Source organism: Malaclemys terrapin, chromosome 21, assembly GCF_027887155.1.
Source record: "Malaclemys terrapin pileata isolate rMalTer1 chromosome 21, rMalTer1.hap1, whole genome shotgun sequence".
In the NCBI taxonomy this organism is placed as follows: domain Eukaryota; kingdom Metazoa; phylum Chordata; order Testudines; family Emydidae; genus Malaclemys; species Malaclemys terrapin.
Window position 1 is genome coordinate 16995464 of NC_071525.1, and position 22267 is coordinate 17017730.

The following is a 22267-nucleotide window of genomic DNA, read 5'->3' on the forward strand; positions in this document are numbered from 1 at the left end:
CCCAAAATCAATCGTTTCCCCCCTCTGGCAACGCCCTCGGCCCCCCCCCCCCACAAAGCAGGCCGCTTCCTCCAACCCTCCCACACACAGTGCAGGGCTCAGCCCCTCCAGGAGGGGGCGGCAGAGACACACACACACACACACACACACACACACACACACACACACACACACACACACACACACACACACACACACACACACACACACACACACACACACAGAGCAGTGGGTTGATTTCCTTCACACGCCCACACTCCAGTTTTCCACAATGCAGCCAGAGCAGCCCCTTTTCCTGCCCCTCCCCCAATTCCCACCCCGGGGGGTCCCTTACCCTGCTGACTTCCCCCCTAGTTCTTTCCGTTGACGGAGTCTCCTGGCCAGACAATAAACCCCGAGGTTGCTCAGGAGGAAGAGCAGCAGGACCCCTGCTCCGAAGCCTGCCATGGGGCCAGGGCTCAGCTGGTACCAGTCACTGCCGTCTGTGGGGGGCAGGGATGGAGAATAGGGTCATTAGCTCCAGTGTCATGCAGGGTGCAGTGGGGCGGGCACAGGGGAGATGGGGAGGTGGGAGCTGGTTGAGGGGGCAGCATAGTCCTAGGGGGGACAATGAAGGCCAGTCTCAGTGGAGGGGGCAGGAACGAAGCTGGGTTTTTAACCAGGAGAATTTCCCTCCCAAGTGTTTATTGGACATTGGAGTTTCTTCCAGGTTCATAAAACCTCCAATCTCCTCTTATCACAATAGCACCTAGAAGCCTCCGCTGAGATCAGGGCCCCATTGTGCCGGGCACTGCCCAGACACACAACCAGAGACAGTCCCTGTCCCTGCTGAGATCACAGACTCAGAGCGAGACACAGACCCTGCCCCAAGTGAGACCAGAGCCCCCTTGTGTGGGCAGCTGCACAGGCCAATGGAAGAAAAAATGTGAATGATCACAAAAATGTGTGTATTTCTGTTTTGCTGGGTACAAAATGGAGCCGTTTCCCCCACTTTTGCCCCAAAAAGTTTTGGGAATTTGGTATTTGAAACTTTTGCTAAACTGTGAATCAAACATTCCCTCCAAATTTTCATCCATTGTTTTATCTGTATTTTGATCAAAGATGGTTCTGTTCAGCCATCATAATTGTCTGTTTCCCAAAAACCTAAACAATTTTGTTTGCCAATCTCCCCCCCACACACACTATTTTCTGTTTAAAAGTTTATTTAACTTTAATTGATTATAATTTTCAACAATTGCCCCATGGGTGGCGGGTATCATAGGACGTGGCTGAGAGGCTGGGGCAGGCAGGCTGGGGCCTGTGCTCGTGAGGCCTGGGGCTGGGGCCGCTGGGGGTGGGGCCATGCAATGCTGCCCGGTGCCGGGGTTGGGGGCACTCTGGGACTGGAGGTGTATGGGGGGAGCCGGCGGCCACAGGTGGGGGGCAGGGACACACACAGACACAGAGCAGGGCTCAGCTCCTCCAGCAGGGGGCAGCAGGAACACACCCACCCGGGCTCTGGGCTCCGGGCTCCAAGGGAGGCAGAAGGGGAGGGGGCGTTCTCGGGCAGCGAGGGAGGGGCCGGGGGCTAGGCTCCCCCAACAGCTCATTCACCCACCGCCCCTGAATTGCTCTTTCAAAACACTGTAGGTAAAAATGGAGGTGAAAAATGTAATGAAAAGTCCGGCAAAGAGCTAATTTTGAGGGGGGCAAACCAGATATTTTTCCTGATGATTAAAAAATATTAAATTTCAACTAAGTGTACGTTATTTGAACGGGTGTTTCTCGGCCTGTGACAGGTTGATTTGCAATGTCATTCGGCCGCTAGATGGCTCTGTGGACAGAGATACTGGAGCCTGGTCAACAAAGCGGACCCAGCTGGAGCACGAGCTGGGAGCTCGTTTATTTTGGTTGGCCTTGCAGAAGGACTGTGCGGGGTTCAGCCATGGTGCATGGGGGACTCTAAGCCATTCCCTGGCTATGTAATGTGTAATGTGGAGTCAAATGCACCCAGTACTTACACACAACAGTGATGGTGAGTGGCAGGGAGGTGGATTTCCCTAGGATGTTGTGCACCTCACACTGATACTTTCCCCCATCAGCCACCTGGACGCCCGGGAAAGCCAGTTCTGCCTGTGCCCACCCCAGCCGCTCGCCATCCTTGTACCAGGAGAAGCCCAATCCGCCAAAAGCGCTGGTGTCCAGCCGGCACGTCAGGGACAGGGGTTCCCCCGTGCTGCGATGAGGGCCTGGGGTGGCCACCACATGCACCACAGGGGGGCTGCAGAGGAAGCGGAATGAGATATGACCTAATGACGCTCCCGTAGGATGGCAGCTGGGGGCTTAGGCGCAGCATGGCATGGGGCGGAGGGGCTCCATGGCTCCGCCCCCAGTGCTCTAGCCCCACTCCCATATCCAAGTGGTGGCGAAAGGAAGGCCCCTGTCCCCTCCCATTTGTGAACCTGGTTCCACCCCCATGGCTGTGGCCATGCCCCCAACTGGAATGTCAGTGACAGAAAGGCCCCCCAATCTGTGCTCTCCTGCTCTGCCCCCATGGCTGTGGTCCCGCCCCCATTTGGAATGTAGGTGAGACAAGGACCCCTCCCATCGGTGCTCCTTGGCCCCACCCCCAGGGCTGTGGCCCCGCCCTGGCACTGGCTACTCACCAAGGATGGCCACATAGGTGGTGGGGGATATGGCCAGGTAGGCATGCCCTATGTCGGAGACCCACTTCATGCAGGTGTAATTGCCCCCGTGAGACAAGGTTGCCCCTTCAATCTGCTGAGAGGGACCCCCGTGCAGGTCCCCGTAGTTGTGAATCCAGAAGTAGACCTGGTCCAGCGACCCGCTGTCCTCCACACATCTCAGCGTGAACGAGTCGCCCTCCCTGATCGGGCCTGGGCCGTCCATGTCCACCAGGACCTTCAGGCGGGGGGGCCGGCCTGAAAAGGCCATTGGAGATGGGTCAGACCCAGCACCCCCTAGAGGGGAAAGGCCCCGTGCCCCATTCCTTGCCCCTCTGAGCCAACCAGTCTCACACCCTGGGGCCGGATGGGAGCTGGCGCCCCCTAGAGGGGAAAGGTCCCGTATCCCATTCCCCACCCCCAGCACCAGCCAGACCCCTGCCCTCAGACCGGATTAGAGTCAGTGCCTGCTAGAGGGGAAAGGCCCCGTGCCCCATTCCCTGCCCCCCAGCCAGCCCCTGCCCTGGGGCCTGATGGGAGCTGGCGCCCCCTAGAAAGGAAAGGCCCCGTACATAATGCAACTCACCTGTGGCTGGGGGCTGGGACCCTTTGGGGAGGCACCTATTCCGGTAGCCCTGCACCCGGCACTCCAGCGCCGCCCCCCGGTGCTGCCAGATGATGCGCATCCTCAGCCTATTGCTTGTGCCAGCTTCAGTTTCCTCCAGGATCCGCGCGCCGGCTCCGTCGTACCAATGCAGGCCGGAGGAGGCGCAGCGCTCGGAGATGGAGCAGATCAAGTTGCCGTTCAGGGCTCCGGCGGTCCTAGTAATGCTATATTTGACCCTGCAGGGATGTTCTGTGCAGGGTGTGTGAGGGGGGAGTCAGTCACTGCTGGGGGCACGGCCATGGGCACAGCCACCTCCAGTCACAAGCCACTGCCCCTTCTTTGAGAGCGGCCTCAAGACCAGGTGGGGGTGTGACCTGTACCAGGCTCCCCTCCCAGAGCTGGGAGAGAACCCAGGAGTCCTGACTCCAGTTTAGGCTTCCTCTAACCACCAGACTCCACTGTTTCTTCACAGCTTTGCAGAATGTGGTCATCTGATTTGAGTGAAATGTTATGAGAGGTGTACAGCAACCGTCCTTGGGGATGGCTCGATGGGCGCTGAGGTGCAGCCACCTCTGGGGCAGGGCATCTGGGGAGCAGCCACACATAACGCCGTGCGGGGCCAGGCTGGGTTGTTGGTGAACCGTTTCTGCAAGAGGAGCCGGGGATTACCTGACACCGTGAGGCACACGGCTCGGGGGCTTCTCCAGCTTTGGCTCTGGGTCTGGAACTCAAAGGAGTAGGCGCCCCCGTCGCCGAGCGCCAGCGGGTTGAGGCGCAGGGTGCAGTCGTGGTGCAGGTCACCCAGGAACTGGGCGCGCTCGGCCTTGTCATAGCCCTGCCCCGCTGCTGCGGTGAGCTGCACAATTCTCTCCTTGTCCCGGCTCCAGGTCACGGCTCTGACGAGCTGCCCCTCGGGGTAGGTGTAAGAGCAAGGGATCGTCACGCATGAGCCGCTCCATCCGGTCAGGGGGCCCACGGGCAGGGTCACCCCCCAGTCCTGGCAGCCGGCACCTGGAGGGGAAGCAGCACCCTGCTATCTGCAACACCATGCTCCCTAGTCCTGCCCTGGGGCATTGGGGCCAGCCCTGACTGCCAGAGGAGAGCCCCCCCCCCCCCTGCAGCACGGCACCCCATGGTGCTGCCCTAGGGTACTGGGGCCAGTCCTCACTGCCAGAGGAGACCCCCACCCCGCTCTCTGCAGCACAGTGGCCCCTAGTCCTGCCCTGGGGCATCGAGGCCAGCCCTGACTGCCAGAGGAGAGCCCCCACCTCGCTGTCTGCAGCACAGCGCCCCCTAGAGGTTGCAACTGACCCCCAGTCATTCCAGATGCCCCCTGCTGGATTCCAAGCATTGGCAGGTGGAGCCGTCGCTGTGTGTCTGGGCAGCGCTTGGCACGAAGGGGCCCTGATCTCAGCTGGGGCAGGGCCTGTCTCTTGCTGTGTGTCTGGGCAGCGCTTGGCACGAAGGGGCCCTGATCTCAGCTGGGGCAGGGCCTGTCTCTTGCTGTGTGTCTGGGCAGTGCCTGGCACGAAGGGGCCCTGATCTCAGCTGGGGCAGGGCCTGTCTCTTGCTGTGTGTCTGGGCAGTGCCTGGCACGAAGGGGCCCTGATCTCAGCTGGGGCAGGGCCTGTCTCTTGCTGTGTGTCTGGGCAGTGCTTGGCACGAAGGGGCCCTGATCTCAGCTGGGGCAGGGCCTGTCTCTTGCTGTGTGTCTGGGCAGTGCCTGGCACGAAGGGGCCCTGATCTCAATTGGGCCATTAGACGTGACCGTAACACATGTGGTAAATTGTAAGAACGACCGCGCGGTGTTTAGCTTTATTCAGCATCGCAGCTTCCTGCCTCGCCGAGGAGAACTGAGACGCTCCCAGCCCAGCTGCTTACTGCTACGTTCATTGATCTGCCCATCTTAACGCCAGAAGGGACCGTGGTGCCCAGGCAGTCTGCCCAGCCTGGAGACCTCCCCTCAGGGATCCCGGCTTCCAGCCCAGAGATGATGGTCGAGCTAGAGCAGTGCTTTTAGGGACATCCGATCTCCATAGAAAGACTCCAAGGGCTGGAGACTCTGCCCTGTCCCTGGGGCAGTGATTCCCAGGGTCAGTTCCCCTCCCTGGGGAAAATCTGCCCCTTCTTCCCAGTCTCGATTTCTCTGGCTCCATCCCCCAGCCGTCAGCTCTCACTCTGCCCCTGTCTGTTGGGTTAACGAGCCCTCTGCTCCCCGAAACCTTCCCCTCACCAGCAGGGAGGTGCTGACAGACCAGGATCTTGTCCCCTCTGAGCCTTCTCCGGGTTAAACTCACTAGATCGAGCTCCTTCAGTGCTTGGCTCTCGGGCAGGTTTTCCAGCCCCTCGGATCGTCCCCGTTACTCTTCTTTGACACCTCCCCCATTTCCAGACACCCTGTTTGACATGCGGCCCCCCAGAGCTGGGCGCAGTCTCCCCAATGTCACGTCGAGCGGGGATCCCAGCTCCTACTCGCTATTCCCCTACGTCTCCAGCACAGGGTCACGCTCACCCTCTTAGCAGAGCATTGCCTACAGAGCTCATGGGCCATCTGGCTCCACCGGGACACCTGGGTCCTTCCCAGAGTCGCTGCTGAGCAGGGTACAGCCCCCAGCCTGGACATGATGGGCTCACCCAGCGTCCCAGGGGGCTGGCTCCCCCGCTGCCATACACAGTTCCTGTAGCTGGGGCCTTCTCTCTCTCCCCTGCTGAGAGTCCCCACAGAAGGAGTTCCCTGGATGCTGTTTACAACCACGTCTGTCCAGGCCGGGCCGGTGCTACCATTTAGGCAAAGTAGGGGGTTGTCTAGGGCGCCAGGATTTGGGGGCGCCAAAAAGCGGTGCCCCCAATTTTTTTGTACAGCGTTCCTACGCCCCCTCCCCGAGCGCGCGGTCGCCGCTCCACTTCTCCCGTCTCCCAGGCTTGCAGGGCCAATCAGCTGTTCGGCGCCGCAAGCCTGGGAGGGGAGGAGAATTAGAGCGGGGGCGGCATGCTCAGGGAGGAGGCGGAGCAGAGGGGAGCTGGGGTGGGGAGCTGCCGCATGGCTCCCTGGGGGGTGAGGTGCCGTGGGTGGGGGCACCTCAGGGCAGGGAGGGGAGCCGCCGGGGGGGTGCCTGAAGGGGGGGGGAAGCTGCCACAGGGCTGGGGGCGGGGCGCAAGGTGGAAGTTTCGCCTAGGGCGTGAAACTTCCTTGCACTGGCCCTGTGTCCAGGACTGGTGCACATACAGCAAAGAAACAAGTTGAACTGAAAATATACGCAGCGGCCACGGTGCTAATTTCTCCTCCTTCGGGTAACTGACCTACAAATTCCCAGAGGGGCAGCGGTATTCCTGTGTTTGCGCAGCTCCTAGCACACTGGGGGGCTTACCCGGGCTTGGGGCTCAGCACTACTACAGTGCAAATAATAACTAATAATAAACCTACAAGATCTTATATTTAAAAATTCAATTACTCCTTCGTCCAAACACCATATAACCCAGTTACCAGCTGCACACAGATGCTGTGCGGGGACAGCTCCCCTGGCACTGAGATGCAGCCTCCTCTGGGGTGGAGCAGCCGGGAAACACCACACATAACACCAGGCAGGGACGGCTCACCCGGTGCTAAGATTCAGCCATCTCTGGGGTGGAGCAGCTGGGTAAGAGCCACACATAATACCAGGGAGGGATGATTCACCAGGTGCTGAGCTGCAGCCACCTCTGGCACAGGGCAGCCGGGGAACAGTCGCACATAATGCCCCAGGGGGATGGCTCGCCCAGCGCTAAGAAGCAGCCACCTCTGGGGTGGGGCAACTGATACAACTTAGAAAATTTTTCACTTGACCACAGCTCAAAGAGCCTTCAGTTTAAGATGCTTTGAGACTCTAAACACAGCCTCTGTCTCTCCCCCCCACCCCCCGCACACACATACACACACAACCACACTCCAAACACAAGTTCCCGGGAGTGTGAGATTTCAGGAGCACAGCACTTACCCTGGCCCTGGGGCTGCGTTAGCCTCTGGGAGCCCCGTCCGACAGTAACCAGGGAGGCAGTGGGGTACGGCAGATAGACAAACATCCCTGCTTATGGATTTGTAACCCACTAGCCCGTGTGCTGGGCTGGCAGGGGCTGGGGCTCAGAGGAGGAAAAGGAACTGTGATAAAGACTTCCTGGCTCTTAATGGCACCAGGTTTGATCTTCACATGTCAAGAAAAGCTAGTGGTGAGAGGCGGGGGGTAGGGGATGGGCAGACTGGGAACCAGGACTCCTGGGTTCCATTTTCAGCTCTCAGAGCAGAATGGGGTCTAGTGGTTACAGCGATGGGCTAGGATCCAGGATTCCTGGATTCTATCCCAGCTCTAGGAGGGGAGTGGGGTCTAGTGGTTAGTGTGTGTGTGTGGGGGGAGGGGGGCGGGGCCTGGACTTCTGGTTTCTATCCCTGGTTCTAGGAGGGGAATGGGGTCTGGTGATTAGTGTGTGTGTGGGGGGGGGGGAGGGCGGGGTCTGGACTTCTGGGTTCTATCCCTGGTTCTAGGAGGGGAGTGGGGTCTAGTGGTTGGTGTGGGGGGGGGGGAGGGGGGGGTCTGGACTTCTGGGTTCTATCCCTGGTTCTGGGAGGGTAGTGGGGTCTAGTGGTTAGTGTTTGTGGGGGGGGGGGGGAGGGCGGTGTCTGGACTTCTGGGTTCTATCCCTGGTTCTAGGAGGGGAGTGGGGTCTGGTGGTTACAGCAGGGGGTGGAACTGGGAGTCAGGATTCCTGGGACAAAACCTGCAGAGGCTGGTTTGGAAAGGTCACAAGCGGGCGCTGGAAGCCGGCCCCCTGGGCAGGGCGCTGGCGGGAGTCCACAGTGGAGGAGCGAGGACTAGCTGGGTGAATTACGAGCGCCTGGCACATGCTGGCTGCTCTGCTTCCCCCCTGCCCTGAGCAGCCACCAATGTAAATCTTTGCCAGGCGCAGTTCACACCTAGACCCCCTGTTCTGCCTGCTGCTTTGCAGAATGTGCTCTGGGCCTTGGGCCTCCCATTCCAGGTTCCAGCCCCGGCAGGCCTAGTTGACATCTGGCTCTGTCTCACTCCCCCAGGGAGAAGTTAAGCCCTGCACGCCCAATGGGGAGCTTCACACCCAAGCAAGTGGGGAAACTGAGTCATCAAATGATTACAAAACCCTCCCCCCCCATTCTCCACCAACCTCCCCCCTAGGAAGGAGATTTGGGGGCGCAGAGGGCTCTTTAACCCAGCTGACAAAGGCAGAGTGAGACTTGATGGCAGGAGGATGAAGCCAGACAAATCCAGACTGGAAACGAGGAGCAGATTTTCCCCAGGGATGGAGCAGATTCTGCAGCCCTTGGAGTCTTTGCATTGAGATGGGGCGCTTCCCTCTAAAAGCTCTGCTCTAGCTCCACTACCAGATACGGGCTTGAAATGTACAAAGGGGGCAGAATTAAGCGTGTTCTAGCTTGGCCACCGGATACGGGCTTGTAATCTATGACGGGCGCGGCTATGTCTATTGGTCTCTTGGAAAGGTCCATTCCTATTGGTAGCTGTCCAGTGGCAGTGAGTTCCACAGGCCTCGGCACATGCTGTGCAGGGCAGGAGGTCCTTGCGTTGGGAGCAGTGGCAGTGAACTGTGTGTGGTTGTGTCTCTGAGCACGATTGTGACTATTCCGGTGTGTGTGTGTGTGATTGTCCCTCTCTTTGGGGGGGTGGGCTAGTGTGTGCCCCTGGTGTGTCGTGTTTGAGTGTCTGGGATTGTGTGAGTCCCTTTGTGCATCAGCGTGTGTGACTGTCTGGCTGTGTGGAGTTGTGGAGGGATGTGTGTGTGTGTGTGTGTGTGTGTGTGTGTGTGTGTGTGTGATCTACTGCAGGATACAAAGTCCTGCAAAAGCATTTCCTAGCAGTTAGCCCAGCAACACACTAACACTGATACAAACACAGTGTCTCTCTCTCTCACACACACACACAGAGCAGGGCTCAGCCCGTCCAGCAGGGGGCGACAGGGACACACACATCTCCCTAGGGCCAGCTTGGATGATGATGATGATGAGGGGAGTGGGATCTAGTGGTCAGAGCAGGGTGGAAGCTGGGCACCAGGACCCCTGGGTACTATCCCTGGCTCTGGGAGCAGAGGGGGGTAGAGGTTAGAGCAGGGGGACTGGGAGCCAGGACTCCTGGGTTCCATAGTGGCAGGTGTTTTTTCTTGTGTCTCCCTCCCTAGAGATCCGAGCCCAGCCCCCTAGAGGAATCTGAGCAGCGTTGGGGGGTGGGGGGAAGGTTGCCCTGCCACTTCAGAGTCATGATTCGATCCCCCCCCTTGCCCCGGGCTCTGACATCACAGAAACTCCCCCCCGACACACACCCCCAAGTCAGAAAGTAGGAGCCTCTCCCCACATGAGGAGGAAGCTAGTGGGTTTCTTGTGGGTCTCTGGCAGAGGTGACAGCACCCACCAGACACCCTCTCCTGGCTGCAAGGAGACCCCCCTGCACAGCCCCCTGCCACGAGGGGCCCATGGCCACCCAGCCAGGGCCAGGAGGTGAGATGGGGTCGCAGTAGGAGAAATGGGGCAGAACTAGGAGCTGGCGCCAGGTTGGGGGCTGGCTACATGGGAAAAAAAACGTGCTGCTCTGTCTGTTCCAAGGTTATCGCTGAATACAGGTTTTGGGAATGACTTGAGGGAAATAGTTTGTTTCCAAACAGACTCCATATACCAAACAATGGTGCTAATACGCTCCCCCTGCGCCCCTCCCCCATCACCCCAGTATCTGAGCATCTTCCTAATCCGCAGGGTAGTTCCCCTCCCAGGCTCGGGCGAGAGTGGGAAGCGCCGCCAGCCCCATGTCCCGGCCGGGAGAACTGAGGCCCAGAGAGACTGAGTGATGTGCCCGAGGGACCCGGGAACGGGAGGCTGGGCCCGGATTCCTTTTCTGCCCTCCCGCCTCCCCGGTCCTGCCTGCGCCTGGGTCGCTGGGCGGTGCAGGGGCGGGGCCGAGGGGAAAGGGGGGGCCGAGGGCGGGGCCATGGAGGAAGAAGCGGTGCGGGATCAGGGCCCTGGGGAGAAGGGGGGGTGCGGGAGCTGAGCCTGGGGGGAAGGAGCAGTGCGGGGGTGGGGCCTCAGGGAAAGGGGCGGTGCAGGGGCGGGCCCTAGAGGGGAGGGGCAACGTGGGAGGAGAGATTCAGGGAAGGCGTGAGGGCGGGGACGAGGAGGGAAGGGCGGTGTGAGGGCGGGGCATCGAGGAAGGGGCGATGCGGGGACAGGGATTAGGGGGAATGGGCGGGGTTTAGGGGGCGGGGCAACGTGGGAGCGGGGATTCGGGGAAGGCGTGAGGGCGGGGACGAGGAGGGAAGGGCGGTGTGAGGGCGGGGCATCGGGGAAGGGGCGATGCGGGGGACAGGGATTAGGGGGAATGGGCGGGGCATCGGGGAAGGGGCGATGCGGGGACGGGGATTAGGGGGAATGGGCGGGGTTTAGGGGAGGGGCAACGTGGGAGCGGGGATTCGGGGAAGGCGTGAGGGCGGGGATGAGGAGGGAAGGGCGGTGTGAGGGCGGGGCATTGGGGAAGGGGCGATGCGGGGGACAGGGATTAGGGGGAATGAGCGGGGTTTAGGGGGAGGGGCAACGTGGGAGCGGGGATTCGGGGAAGGCGTGAGGGCGGGGACGAGGAGGGAAGGGCGGTGTGAGGGCGGGGCATCGGGGAAGGGGCGATGCGGGGACAGGGATTAGGGGGAATGGGCGGGGCATCGGGGAAGGGGCGATGCGGGGACAGGGATTAGGGGGAATGAGCGGGGTTTAGGGGGAGGGACAACGTGGGAGCGGGGATTCGGGGAAGGCGTGAGGGCGGGGACGAGGAGGGAAGGGCGGTGTGAGGGCGGGGCATCGGGGAAGGGGCGATGCGGGGACAGGGATTAGGGGGAATGAGCGGGGTTTAGGGGGAGGGGCAACGTGGGAGCGGGGATTCGGGGAAGGCGTGAGGGCGGGGACGAGGAGGGAAGGGCAGTGTGAGGGCGGGGCATCGGGGAAGGGGCGATGCGGGGACAGGGATGAGGGGGAATGGGCGGGGCATCGGGGAAGGGGCGATGCGGGGACGGGGATTAGGGGGAATGGGCGGGGTTTAGGGGGAGGGGCAACGTGGGAGCGGGGATTCGGGGAAGGCGTGAGGGCGGGGACGAGGAGGGAAGGGCGGTGTGAGGGCGGGGCATCGGGGAAGGGGCGATGCGGGGACAGGGATTAGGGGGAATGGGCGGGGCATCGGGGAAGGGGCGATGCGGGGACAGGGATTAGGGGGAATGGGCGGGGCATCGGGGAAGGGGCGATGCGGGGACAGGGATTAGGGGGAATGAGCGGGGTTTAGGGGGAGGGGCAACGTGGGAGCGGGGATTCGGGGAAGGCGTGAGGGCGGGGACGAGGAGGGAAGGGCGGTGTGAGGGCGGGGCATCGGGGAAGGGGCGATGTGGGGACAGGGATGAGGGGGAAGGGGCGGAGCGGGGGCGGGGCCTGCAGGTGAAGGCGAAGCGTGAGGGAGGGGGCTCGGAGGAAGGGGGGCGGCCACGTTCCGGTGCTGGTGGCCCCCCCCCCACTTTTAAGGACCAGAAATTCCCTCGCCCCTGCACACCCCCCGCCCCCAGAAAACTCCCCTTGATCCACAGCCCGGCTCTCGCTGCCCGGCTCCCTGCGCTGAGCGCAGCAGCGGGGGGAGCGCAGGGCAGGGACGGGGCGGGCCGGGGGCTGGAGCAGTGGCGGAGGGACGCGCCCCGACGGGCTGGTTCCAAGAGCGGGGCTCCGGCAGCACGTGGCGCACCGCGTCTGTTGCAGGCAGGGAGAGCAGCAGACAGCGAGGGGAGGCGTCACACGTCAGTGGGCGGGGTTATGCAGATCAGCAATGTCTGGCGGCAACACAGAGCAGCGGGCTGAGCCCAAGGAAGCGGGCGGAGAGAATTCTCTGTGTGGGAGCAGAATTCGGTGTGGAGAGTTGGTGCTTTGAGTGAGTGTATCGGAGTCACTTCGGGGCAGCGATTGCCACTTAGCTAGGAAGGTATGAAAGTTAGTCCTATTGATATAGAAAGCACTGGGAGCGCGAGGGGAGCGCGCTGTTCCGAGGAAAGGTATCGCTTCTCGGCTCTCTGAGCTGTGGTCCAAGTGTAGTATCTGTTCTTATCAGTTTAATATCTGATATGTTCTCGATGTGAGAACTTTATATTAAACGCGCTTTTGGACCAGGGAGATGGAATAGGAGCTTGCTCCTTCCACTCCATGCATCAGCCTGGTATTGCAGTACTTCCAGGTGTGGTGCGCCTCCCTCCGGGGAGAACATGGTTGTTCAAAAAATAGAAAATAATTTTTTGGGTTCTATCGGTGCTCAGATCATTTGATTGTTTTGTATGTTGTTGTTTTTTCTGATGGGGGTTTACCTACTTGAACAGCTACTTTTTTCATTTCTATTTTACTCTTTCATAAAATTTTGAAAAGATTGGTTCTTACATGTTATGGAAGTGGGGGTTTTGGGTACGTGTCTCTCAGCTGTGTTACCCCCCCTCCATAGAAGGGAATTGTTCCATTCCTTTCCCCTTGTGAAAATATTCCTATTGTTACGCAGGGAGCAGGATGAGATCACATGGAGGAGAGAGGACTGTTCCAGGAGCTCCAGTATGGAACCAGTTCAGATCCAAGCAAAACAAGTGGTAAAATTCCCACTGACTTCAGTAATACAAGATCAAGCCCTTAGAAGAGGACTGAGAGTCCCAGGAAGGATGCAGGGGGTTGGACTAGATGACCTCTGATTTGCAGTCACAGTTCTCTCTTCTAAGGGCTTGATCTTGAGGACTGTGAGTCAGCACTGCAAATGTTGCCAGCAAAGGACTCCCCAAGAACGATGGCTTGCACGCACGCAGGTAAGTTTCAGAGCAGCAGCCGTGTTAGTCTGTATCCGCAAAAAGAACAGGAGTCCTTGTGGCACCTTAGAGACTAACAAATGTATTAGAGCAGAAGCTTTCGTGGGCTACTGCCCATTTCTTAGTGTGCAAGCGCAGAGTTCCCGAGGTGACTGAGGGACATGGGGGGGGAGTGGTCGATGGGTGCAGCTGCTGCTGGGCGGTGTGGGGGTCTCTTGTTGGCTGGGGCAACAGGAGCGTGGGGGGGGGGGTCCCTAGCTGCTGGGGCAGTAGTGGAGTGGTTGGGGGGTCTCCCGGCGGCTGAAGCGGCTGATGGACTGCGTAGGGATCGTTCGGCAGCTGGAGCGTCGAGTGGCGGGTAGGCGATTCTCTCAGGCACTGTGGCAGCTGGTAGGCGGCGGGCCGGGGTCTCATCTGCTGGGGCGCATCAGGGAGCTCCACGGACGTTGCGTGCATTGGCGGCTGGAGCACAGGGTGGGAAGCCCCCGGCCGCTCGGGCGGTGGCGGCCGGGGCAGGTGGTGGGGGTCCCCTGGCTGTATAGGCGGCAGCGGCGCGGTGCAGGAGACCCCCAGGGGCTCAGGCAGCGATGGCTGGGGCAGGTGGTGCGGCTCCCCATGGCGGTCGAGCAGCAGCGGCTGGGGAGCGGGGCTGGAGTTGCCCGGCGTCCCGAGGGGCGGCGGCGGCTGGAGCACGCCACGGGGCTCCCCAGGCTACTCGGGTAGCGCCAGCCGGGGAGCGGGGCTGAGGTCGCTCGACGTCCCAGGCGGCGGTGGCAGCGGCGGCTCGGGTACGCCGCAGGGGTCCCCAGTCCGCACATGGGGCAGCGGCTAGGACGCAGGGCAGGGGTCCCCCGGCGGCATGGGCGGTGGGGGGGCTGTGGGAGAGTCTCCACATGCGGGTAAGTCCTGGGGTTCTCTGGGGCACTTACCCGGCGTCCGGAGCAGCAGCTGGGCGCCGGAGGGTTTCCCAGGCGGCTGGGATCCAAGGAAGCAGTCCCCTGGCGGGAGGAGCAGCAGCTGGGCAGCGGGGTTCTCCGGCGGCTGGTCCGTGATAGCTGCATGGTGTGGCGGGCACCCTGCAGCTGGCCATCTGCGAGGGGCTTCCCTGGCGGCAGAAGTACGGCAGGGCAGGCTCCAGGTGGTTGCAGCTGCTGGTCGGCCGGAGAGTCTACCGGCGGCAGGACCACGGCGGGGTGACCTCGCTGTGGCTGAGGAGCGGGGTGGATGTTCCTCCTCTCCCTGATGTCCCTGCAGGCTGGTCTCGGGATGCGGGAGCTTCCTGTGGTAGCATCTGGGGGGTCTTTCCCCCGCTCCCTCTTTCCTCTGCAGCTGGTGACTTGCTGTGGCTTGGAGACCCCTGGGGTCTCTCGGGAAGCGCCCTGAGGACCACTCTCGGTAGAGTTGGCAGTGGCGGGGCCCGGTGGCATGCTGGAGTAGAGGCCAGCAGTTTGGGCTGAGTTTTAGGAGCAGTAGGATGCATTCCCACTGCTTGTGCTTAGTGTAGCAGATATACTGCTATATAGATCAAGGTAGCGGCTTAATCGTATAGAATAAATGAGGATTAAACTGATAAAATCAAGATATAAATTTTATTAGAGAACAATAACGTTCGATGCGTTGCCTGCACTGCTCCATCACCAGCTGGATCCGCGGCCCCAGGGCTCCGGCCTGCTCCCGGTCGTGGTCCCGCAGGGCCTGCACCAGGGCTGGGGGAAGAGACGTCAGTGAGGCCTGGAGGAGTTATGGCTTTGGGGGGGCGGGGGGAGGGGTGTGCTGAGCTGCTGGATGGATGCCATGGTCCTGCCGCCCCTCAGGCCGGCTCGTGCCCCTTGCAGACCCTAGGAAGGGTCCTCAGGTGGGGGGGGGGGCGTCCCCCTGTCCGTCTGGAGCCATGGAGGGGATCTCACCTTGTGCGTCGGTCCCCGGGGAGCCCTGGCGCTGCTGCAGGCTGGCCAACGCCTGTCTCTTAGAATCATAGAATCTCAGGGTTGGAAGGGACCTCAGGAGGTATCTAGTCCAACCCCCGCTCAGAGCAGGACCAATTCCCAACTAAATCATCCCAGCCAGGGCTTTGTCAAGCCGGGCCTTAAAAACCTCCAAGGAAGGAGACTCCACCACCTGTAGATAAATCTCTGATAATTTTCATATCACTTTACATTGTGCCTTGTGGTACATATATATACCTTGTGGTGGGTATATAACCTTGTGGTGGGTCTACCCACGTGTGACCTGTTTTCATGGGACTTTGTATCAAAGCCTCATTTAGAAACTTTGCATTGCCCTTGGTAGAATATTATAGCCCCTAAAGATAGAATAAGATAGAAGAAAAATTTCTTTTTGCTAGCAGTAGAACAAGAGCTCTCCCCCCCCACCACTCTTAATCAATTGCCCTGTTGAATGAATGAGGTGTGGATGAGCAAGGCATGGAAGGCAGCACCTCCAGACAGCCTCAACTGTTGGAGAGGGGCTGGGAGCCAGACCCAAGGACAATAAAACGTGTCAAGTGGGCTCATTAAAGACAAGCAGACATACCCATGGCCTCGGGGGGGGGGGGGGGGGGGGGGGGGGAGGGGGGGGGTTAGAAGTGAGCACCTTCTTTTGGAAACACCCTCTTTGCAGCATTGGGACAACACTCAAAAGAAAGCAGCACAAAGGACCAATGGACACAGACACAGAGTTTGAATCTGGTATAGATTAGCATAAGAGGAAAGCTGCTATAAAAGTGAGGTGTCTTGCAGAGGACCCCGGGTCTCGTCTTGTCAACATGGGAGCATCAATCCGGATCGGCAGAAGCCCGGCTCCACCCCCTCCCCCATCTAACTCACCTGGCCAGTGAAGTTAAGGGGAGCAACTAATTGGTAACAACAAGACAGAGTGTGTTTGTGTGTGTGTGTGAGTGTAAGTGTAATATATTATATACATATAATACAGTGTTAATGAATACATGTATTACTAATAAATGTGGCGTTTTGCCTTATTCCCCCTGAAAAGATCCTGTGCAGTACTTTAAGTACAACATTTCGGTGGAGAATGCGAAAGGGGGAGCAAGCACAGAACCCACAGTTATTATAAAACTGGTGTGCACACCGCCAGCTTTAGCAAGCCTGGCACTAGAGGAAAAAGAGCGTAAACTTTCAGTTAATTAACCAAACTCTGAAGGATATAGGAGTTTAGGTTTAAATTGTGTTCATGACTGAGCTAAAGAGGAGAACTTAGTGTTTCTCACTCTGATCCGGGGAAGGATTTGTATAATTGGTGTATGAACCCTCGGTGGTAGCAGACCGAGTAATACAGAGGGAGCTTAGCGTCTCTCCCTCTGGCCCAGAGTGGGTTAAAAACATAAAATACAGATCTTGTTCTGTTAAACCAAACTCTGAAGGATATAGGAGTTTGGGCAGTGTAGTGTGGTTTATGTTTGTTTGTTTGTTTTTGTTTTGTTTTGTTTTTTGTAAGTAATATTGTGGTAATTTCACAATTTTGAAGAAAATGTTTAAGGAATGGGACCAGGAAGGGTGGGGGCTAGTTGGAAAGCCCACCCTCCTTGCTAAATTGGTAGTGGAACAAGGCTTGTGCCCATGGAAAGGAACTGTTTATTGGAAAAAGCAGGATCGGGCCCAGGCAAGCAACAGATAAAAAAACTGAAAAACAGGTTGGGTACAAAGAGTTAAAACAGCACTCTCAAATCTTACAGCAGCAGTAACATCAGGAGAAGAAACATTTGAGACCCCAGAAGGGGGCAGACCTTTGGGCCCCCTCTGGAGATTGGGAAGGGGGATATTTGGGTAAATTCCTCCTCCCAGGGCCAAAGTGCCATTAAAACAGTTAACAACAGTCCCTGCTTCTGCCTCAGATCTCCAGTCCATGGCAAAATGGCTGGAAATTTTAAAACAGAATTTTATTTTTTCTAGATGGAGTGTTAACCCCCTTTTACTGAGAGAAAGGGAGGATTTACACTCACAAAAAATGCACCATTTAATTAGCATTCGTGCAGCCCCAAGTACCAAACACACTGTGGCAGAGACCAAGCAGGTTCTGCCAGGGTGAAAGCACTGTGCTAATTTGTTTCCAAGCTTCTATCTTTCAGGCTCTGAACCAGAACATCAGGAGAGCTGGTACCAGCTGAAGAGTTATAAAATACCATGGTTATAGTGTCATGACAGAGTCTGTGTTCAGTGTTCTGTGTTGCATGTTCTGTGTCTGTCTCTAGTGGTGTCCTGTGCTAGCATTGGGTCCAGAAAAAGAGGGAATACTACACTAGACAGGGCAAATGTCTTTTCCTCTCTCTACTTCCCCCATGTCCATCCACTTTATCAATCACCCCTTGTGTCCAAAAAAAACGGTGGTCCCCAATGCATCAGGTTTATTTTTTGTTAGGTTCTCTAATAGTCATTTTGTTGTTAATTTTTGTTATTAATATATTTGTATTGTTAGTTACATTTGCTTGTATTATTATTAATTCCACACTTTCCTCTATGCACTCTGGTTCTACTTCCCCAAGCCCTGAAGGGTAGTTCTTGGGCCCCCATAACCTGTAAGACCTTGGCCCATAATTGTATGGCCCCATCTTTCAGGTCCCCAGAAACCTCTGAGAACAACTGTTAAAAACAGGGAATTCTACAACATTTTAGCAACTGAATGTTAGTTTAAGTCCAAATCAGCTTAATCTTGCATAACAACTGTGGTACTCCTACAAAATCTTATTTGTTGTGTGTGCTTAAGAAGGTCCTGACCTCAGTGACTTTTATTGTTTGATGGCTATTGCAGCATCAAACTTGGGCCTCATTTTGTTTGTTAATGTACCCAATTATTGTAATGGTAATGGTTTTGTTGTATTTCCAATTATTATAATTATAATTGTTTGCATTTGTGTTTATGTTATATCTGGTGTTTAGTCAATCGTAATGGTTTTAGTTATATTCACCTGGTTATAATTGTTTGGTTTGTTTGCAACAAATACAAAAGATTTATATGGTGACCACTCAAGAATTGTTCTTGAGAGGTCAAAAGGGGGACAATGTAGATCAATCTCTGATAATTTTCATATCACTTTACATTGTGCCTCTTCATATAACCTTGTGGTGGGTCTACCTACGTGTGACCTCTGTTTTCATGGGACTTTGTATCAAAGCCTCATTTAGAAACTTTGCATTGCCCTTGGTAGAATATTATAGCCCCTAAAGATAGAATAAGATAGAAGAAAAATTTCTTTTTGCTAGCAGTAGAACAAGAGCTCTCCCCCCGCCACTCTTAATCAATTGCCCTGTTGAATGAATGAGTTGTGGATGAGCAAGGCATGGAAGGCAGCACCTCCAGACAGCCTCAACTGTTGGAGAGGGGCTGGAAGCCAGACCCAAGGACAATAAAACGTGTCAAGTGGGCTCATTAAAGACAAGCAGACATATCAACGGCCTCGGGGGTTAGAAGCGAGCACCTTCTTTTGGAAACACCCTCTTTGCAGCATTGGGACAACACTCAAAAGAAAGCAGCACAAAGGACCAATGGACACAGACACAGAGTTTGAATCTGGTCTAGATTTGCATAAGAGGAAAGCTGCTATAAAAGTGAGGTGTCTTGCAGAGGACCCCGGGTCTCGTCTTGTCAACATGGGAGCATCGATCCGGATCGGCAGAAGCCCGGCTCCACCCCCTCCCCCATCTAACTCACCTGGCCAGTGAAGTTAAGGGGAGCAACTAATTGGTAACAACAAGACGGAGTGTGTTTGTGTGTGTGTGTGAGTGTAAGTGTAATATATTATATGCATATAATACAGTGTTAATGAATACATGTATTACTAATACATGTGGCGTTCTGCCTTATTCCCCTTGAAAAGATCCTGTGCAGTACTTTAAGTACAACACACCTCCCTAGGTAACGCATTCCAGTGTTTCACCACCCTCCTACTGAAATAGTTTTTCCTGATATCCAACCTGGACCTCCCCCACTGCAACTTGAGACCATTGCTCCTTGTTCTGTCGTCTGCTACCACTGAGAACAGCCGAGCTCCATCCTCTTTGGAACCCCCCTTCAGGTAGTTGAAGGCTGCTATCAAATCCCCCCTCATTCTTCTCTTCTGGAGACTAAACAATCCCAGTTCCCTCAGCCTCTCCTCATAAGTCATGTGCTCCAGACCCCTAATCATTTTTGTTGCCCTCCGCTGGACTCTTTCCAATTTTTCCACATCCTTCTTGTAGTGTGGGGCTCAAAACTGGACACAGTATTCCAGATGAGGCCTCACCAATGTCGAATAAAGGAGAACGATTACGTTCCTCGATCTGCTGGCAATGCCCCTACTTATACAGCCCAAAATGCCGTTAGCCTTCTTGGCAACAAGAGCACACTGTTGACTCATATCCAGCTTCTCGTCCACTGTGACCCCTAGGTCCTTTTCTGCAGAACTGCTACCTAGCCATTCGGTCCCTAGTCTGTAGCAGTGCATGGGATTCTTCCGTCCTAAGTGCAGGACTCTGCACTTGTCCTTGTTGAACCTCATCAGGTTTTTTTCGGCCCAATCCTCTAATTTGTCTAGGTCCCTCTGTATCCAATCCCTACCCTCTAGTGTATCTACCACGCCTCCTAGTTTAGTGTCATCTGCAAACTTGCTGAGAGTGCAGTCCACACCATCCTCCAGATCATTAATAAAGATATTAAACAAAACCAGCCCCAGGACCGACCCTTGGGGCACTCCGCTTGAAACCGGCTGCCAACTAGACATGGAGCCATTGATCACTACCCGTTGAGCCCGACGATCTAGCCAGCTTGCTAGCCACCTTACATCCATTCATCCAGCCCATACTTCTTTAACTTGGCGGCAAGAATACTGTGGGAGACCGTATCAAAAGCTTTGCTAAAGTCAAGGAATAACACATCCACTGCTTTCCCCTCATCCACAAAGCCAGTTATCTCATCATAGAAGGCAATTAGGTTAGTCAGGCACGACTTCCCCTTTGTGAATCCATGCTGACTGCTCCTGATCACTTTCCTCTCCTCTAAATGTTTCATAATTGATTCCTTGAGGACCTGCTCCATGATTTTTCCAGGGACTGAGGTGAGGCTGACTGGCCTGTAGTTCCCCGGATCTCCTTCTTCCCTTTTTTAAAGATGGGCGCTACATTAGCCTTTTTCCAGTCATCTGGGACCTCCCCCGATCGCCATGAGTTTTCAAAAATAATGGCTAATGGCTCTGCAATCTCATCCGCCAACTCCTTTAGCACCCTCGGATGCAGCGCATCCGGCCCCATGGACTTGTGCACGTCCAGTTTTTCTAAATAGTCCCGAACCACTTCTTTCTCCTCAGAGGGCTGGTCACCTTCTCCCCATGCTGTACTGCCCAGTGCAGCAATCTGGGAGCTGACCTTGTGCGTGAAGACAGAGGCAAAAAAATCATTGAGTACATTAGCTTTTTCCACTTCCTCTGTCACTAGGTTTCCTCCCTCATTCAGTAAGGGGCCCACACTTTCCTCTTGTTGCTAACATACCTGAAGAAACCCTTCTTGTTACTCTTAACATCTCTTGCTAACTGCAACTCCAAGTGTGATTTGGCCTTCCTGATTTCACTCCTGCACGCCTGAGCAATATTTTTATACTCCTCCCTGGTCATTTGTCCAATCTTCCACTTCTTGTAGCCCAGCTGGGCACGCAGGGCCAGCAGCTCCTTCTTCAGCTCAGCCACGTGGGGCAGGAGGTGCTCCGGGGCCTGGGGCAGAGACGGGGGTGAGGGGAGACAGGGCCTTGCCCCCCCCCCCGCCCAAGATCACTCCCCATGGGGCTCTAGGGAGGTTTAATGCAGAATAAACTAGGGGGGTGCTCCTGCCCCACCCCCTCCTCCAGGGCCCCCCATCCCATCTCCCCCCAGAAGAGGGTCTCACTCCTGCCCTGTGGGGAGACCTCTCCGCTCCCTGCCCCATTGCTCCACCAAGTGTGCGTCTCACCTTGTAGAGAGGGAAGCCGGAAGCCTGGCACACAGTGAGGAAGGCCCGGTGCTGGGCGAGCGCCGTCCGGCTCAGCCTATGGATGGAGAGCTCGTGGGCCGGGACCTGCTGGGACCTGGAGGCCGGGGACGACTGGGTCAGGGCAGCCAAGGATCAGCCCCTGAACCCCCCACTCTCCGGCACCCCCCCATCCTCACCAGGCACCCCAGCCCAGCCCACCTCCCCCCCTGCTCCCCGGGAAGGGCTGCGGGGCCCCGTCGTCACAGCCGCCTGCCAGGGTAGTACAGCATTGGTACCCCCAGGAGAGCAGATACCAGTGCAGAGTATTAATATCTCAGAGAGTATCAATGCTCCTCTCACCGCTATAGGCTACCAATGCTCCTAGAGCATTATCAGCCCAGAAAGTATTAATCCTCCCACCCCAGATGTCGGGTACCGATGCTCTCAGATTATTATTACCCTGGAGGGAGTATTCATGCTCCCACCAGAGTATTAAAGCCCCTGCCCCATTCTCAGGGTATTAGCTCTCCTCCCAGAGAACACCGGGTTTTCATTAGTATTCCCCAGCACCAACGCTCCTGCTTGTCTCGATGCCGCTACTGCAGCATTAATACCACTGCCCAAGTACTGATGCTCCTCGCAGAGGACAGGCGCCCCCAGCATGGGGCAGAGAAGCAAAGTATCAGTACTGCTCTGCGGGCACCTACCCCCTCGAACCTGCAGATCTCGGGGCGGGTCTGAGCCCTGTTTCAATGGGGCACAGGCGGGGGGAGGGGGGACAAGATCCCAGGAATCCTGCATACCCCAAGTCCAGTAGCGGGGGATAGGGAGCACAGCCCTCCATCCAAGGTACTCCCCGCTAAGGCCGGGGGCTCCCCCCATATGGGGATCCAGCCCCTGGGGCACCCCAAGAGGGGACGAGGGGAACAGGGCAGTTCAGACAGAGCGGGGGGTGGGGGACTCACCCCAGGAGGCCGCGGCGCAGAAGTCAGGGGAGGGCGATGGCCCCCAGCTGCCGGACCTCGCGCTCCACCCCCCCGTGCAGCCGCTGCGACTCCAGCGTCACGTCCTGCTCCGGGCCCAGAAGCTTCCTCTGCACGAAGGCCTGGACCTGAGAGAGAGTGGGGGGAGACCATGCTGGTGCCCCTCAGTCCCAGCCCTCAGTCCTGCCCCACAGCCCCCTGCCCTCCCAGCCCTGAGCCCCA

At 57.1% G+C, this 22267-nt stretch overlaps 1 protein-coding gene and 1 non-coding gene across 2 annotated transcripts in view; one reads left to right on the forward strand and one right to left on the reverse strand.

The window, feature by feature from the left end:
• Nucleotides 1-330: 330 nt before the first annotated feature.
• Nucleotides 331-22267, reverse strand: part of LOC128827358 (HAUS augmin-like complex subunit 5) — a 90530-nt gene continuing 68593 nt past the window's right edge. Inside the window, 11 exon segments of the mRNA XM_054011214.1 lie at nucleotides 331-482; nucleotides 2001-2228; nucleotides 2646-2921; nucleotides 3250-3519; nucleotides 3940-4281; nucleotides 14064-14189; nucleotides 14742-14840; nucleotides 15042-15097; nucleotides 20748-20827; nucleotides 21063-21177; nucleotides 22028-22173. Of these exon segments, the coding sequence (XP_053867189.1) occupies nucleotides 331-482; nucleotides 2001-2228; nucleotides 2646-2921; nucleotides 3250-3519; nucleotides 3940-4281; nucleotides 14064-14189; nucleotides 14742-14840; nucleotides 15042-15097; nucleotides 20748-20827; nucleotides 21063-21177; nucleotides 22028-22173 (1890 nt within the window).
• LOC128827586 (U2 spliceosomal RNA) lies at nucleotides 12351-12543 on the forward strand. The gene has a single exon (XR_008443005.1). It is a non-coding gene; the product is annotated as a U2 spliceosomal RNA (small nuclear RNA).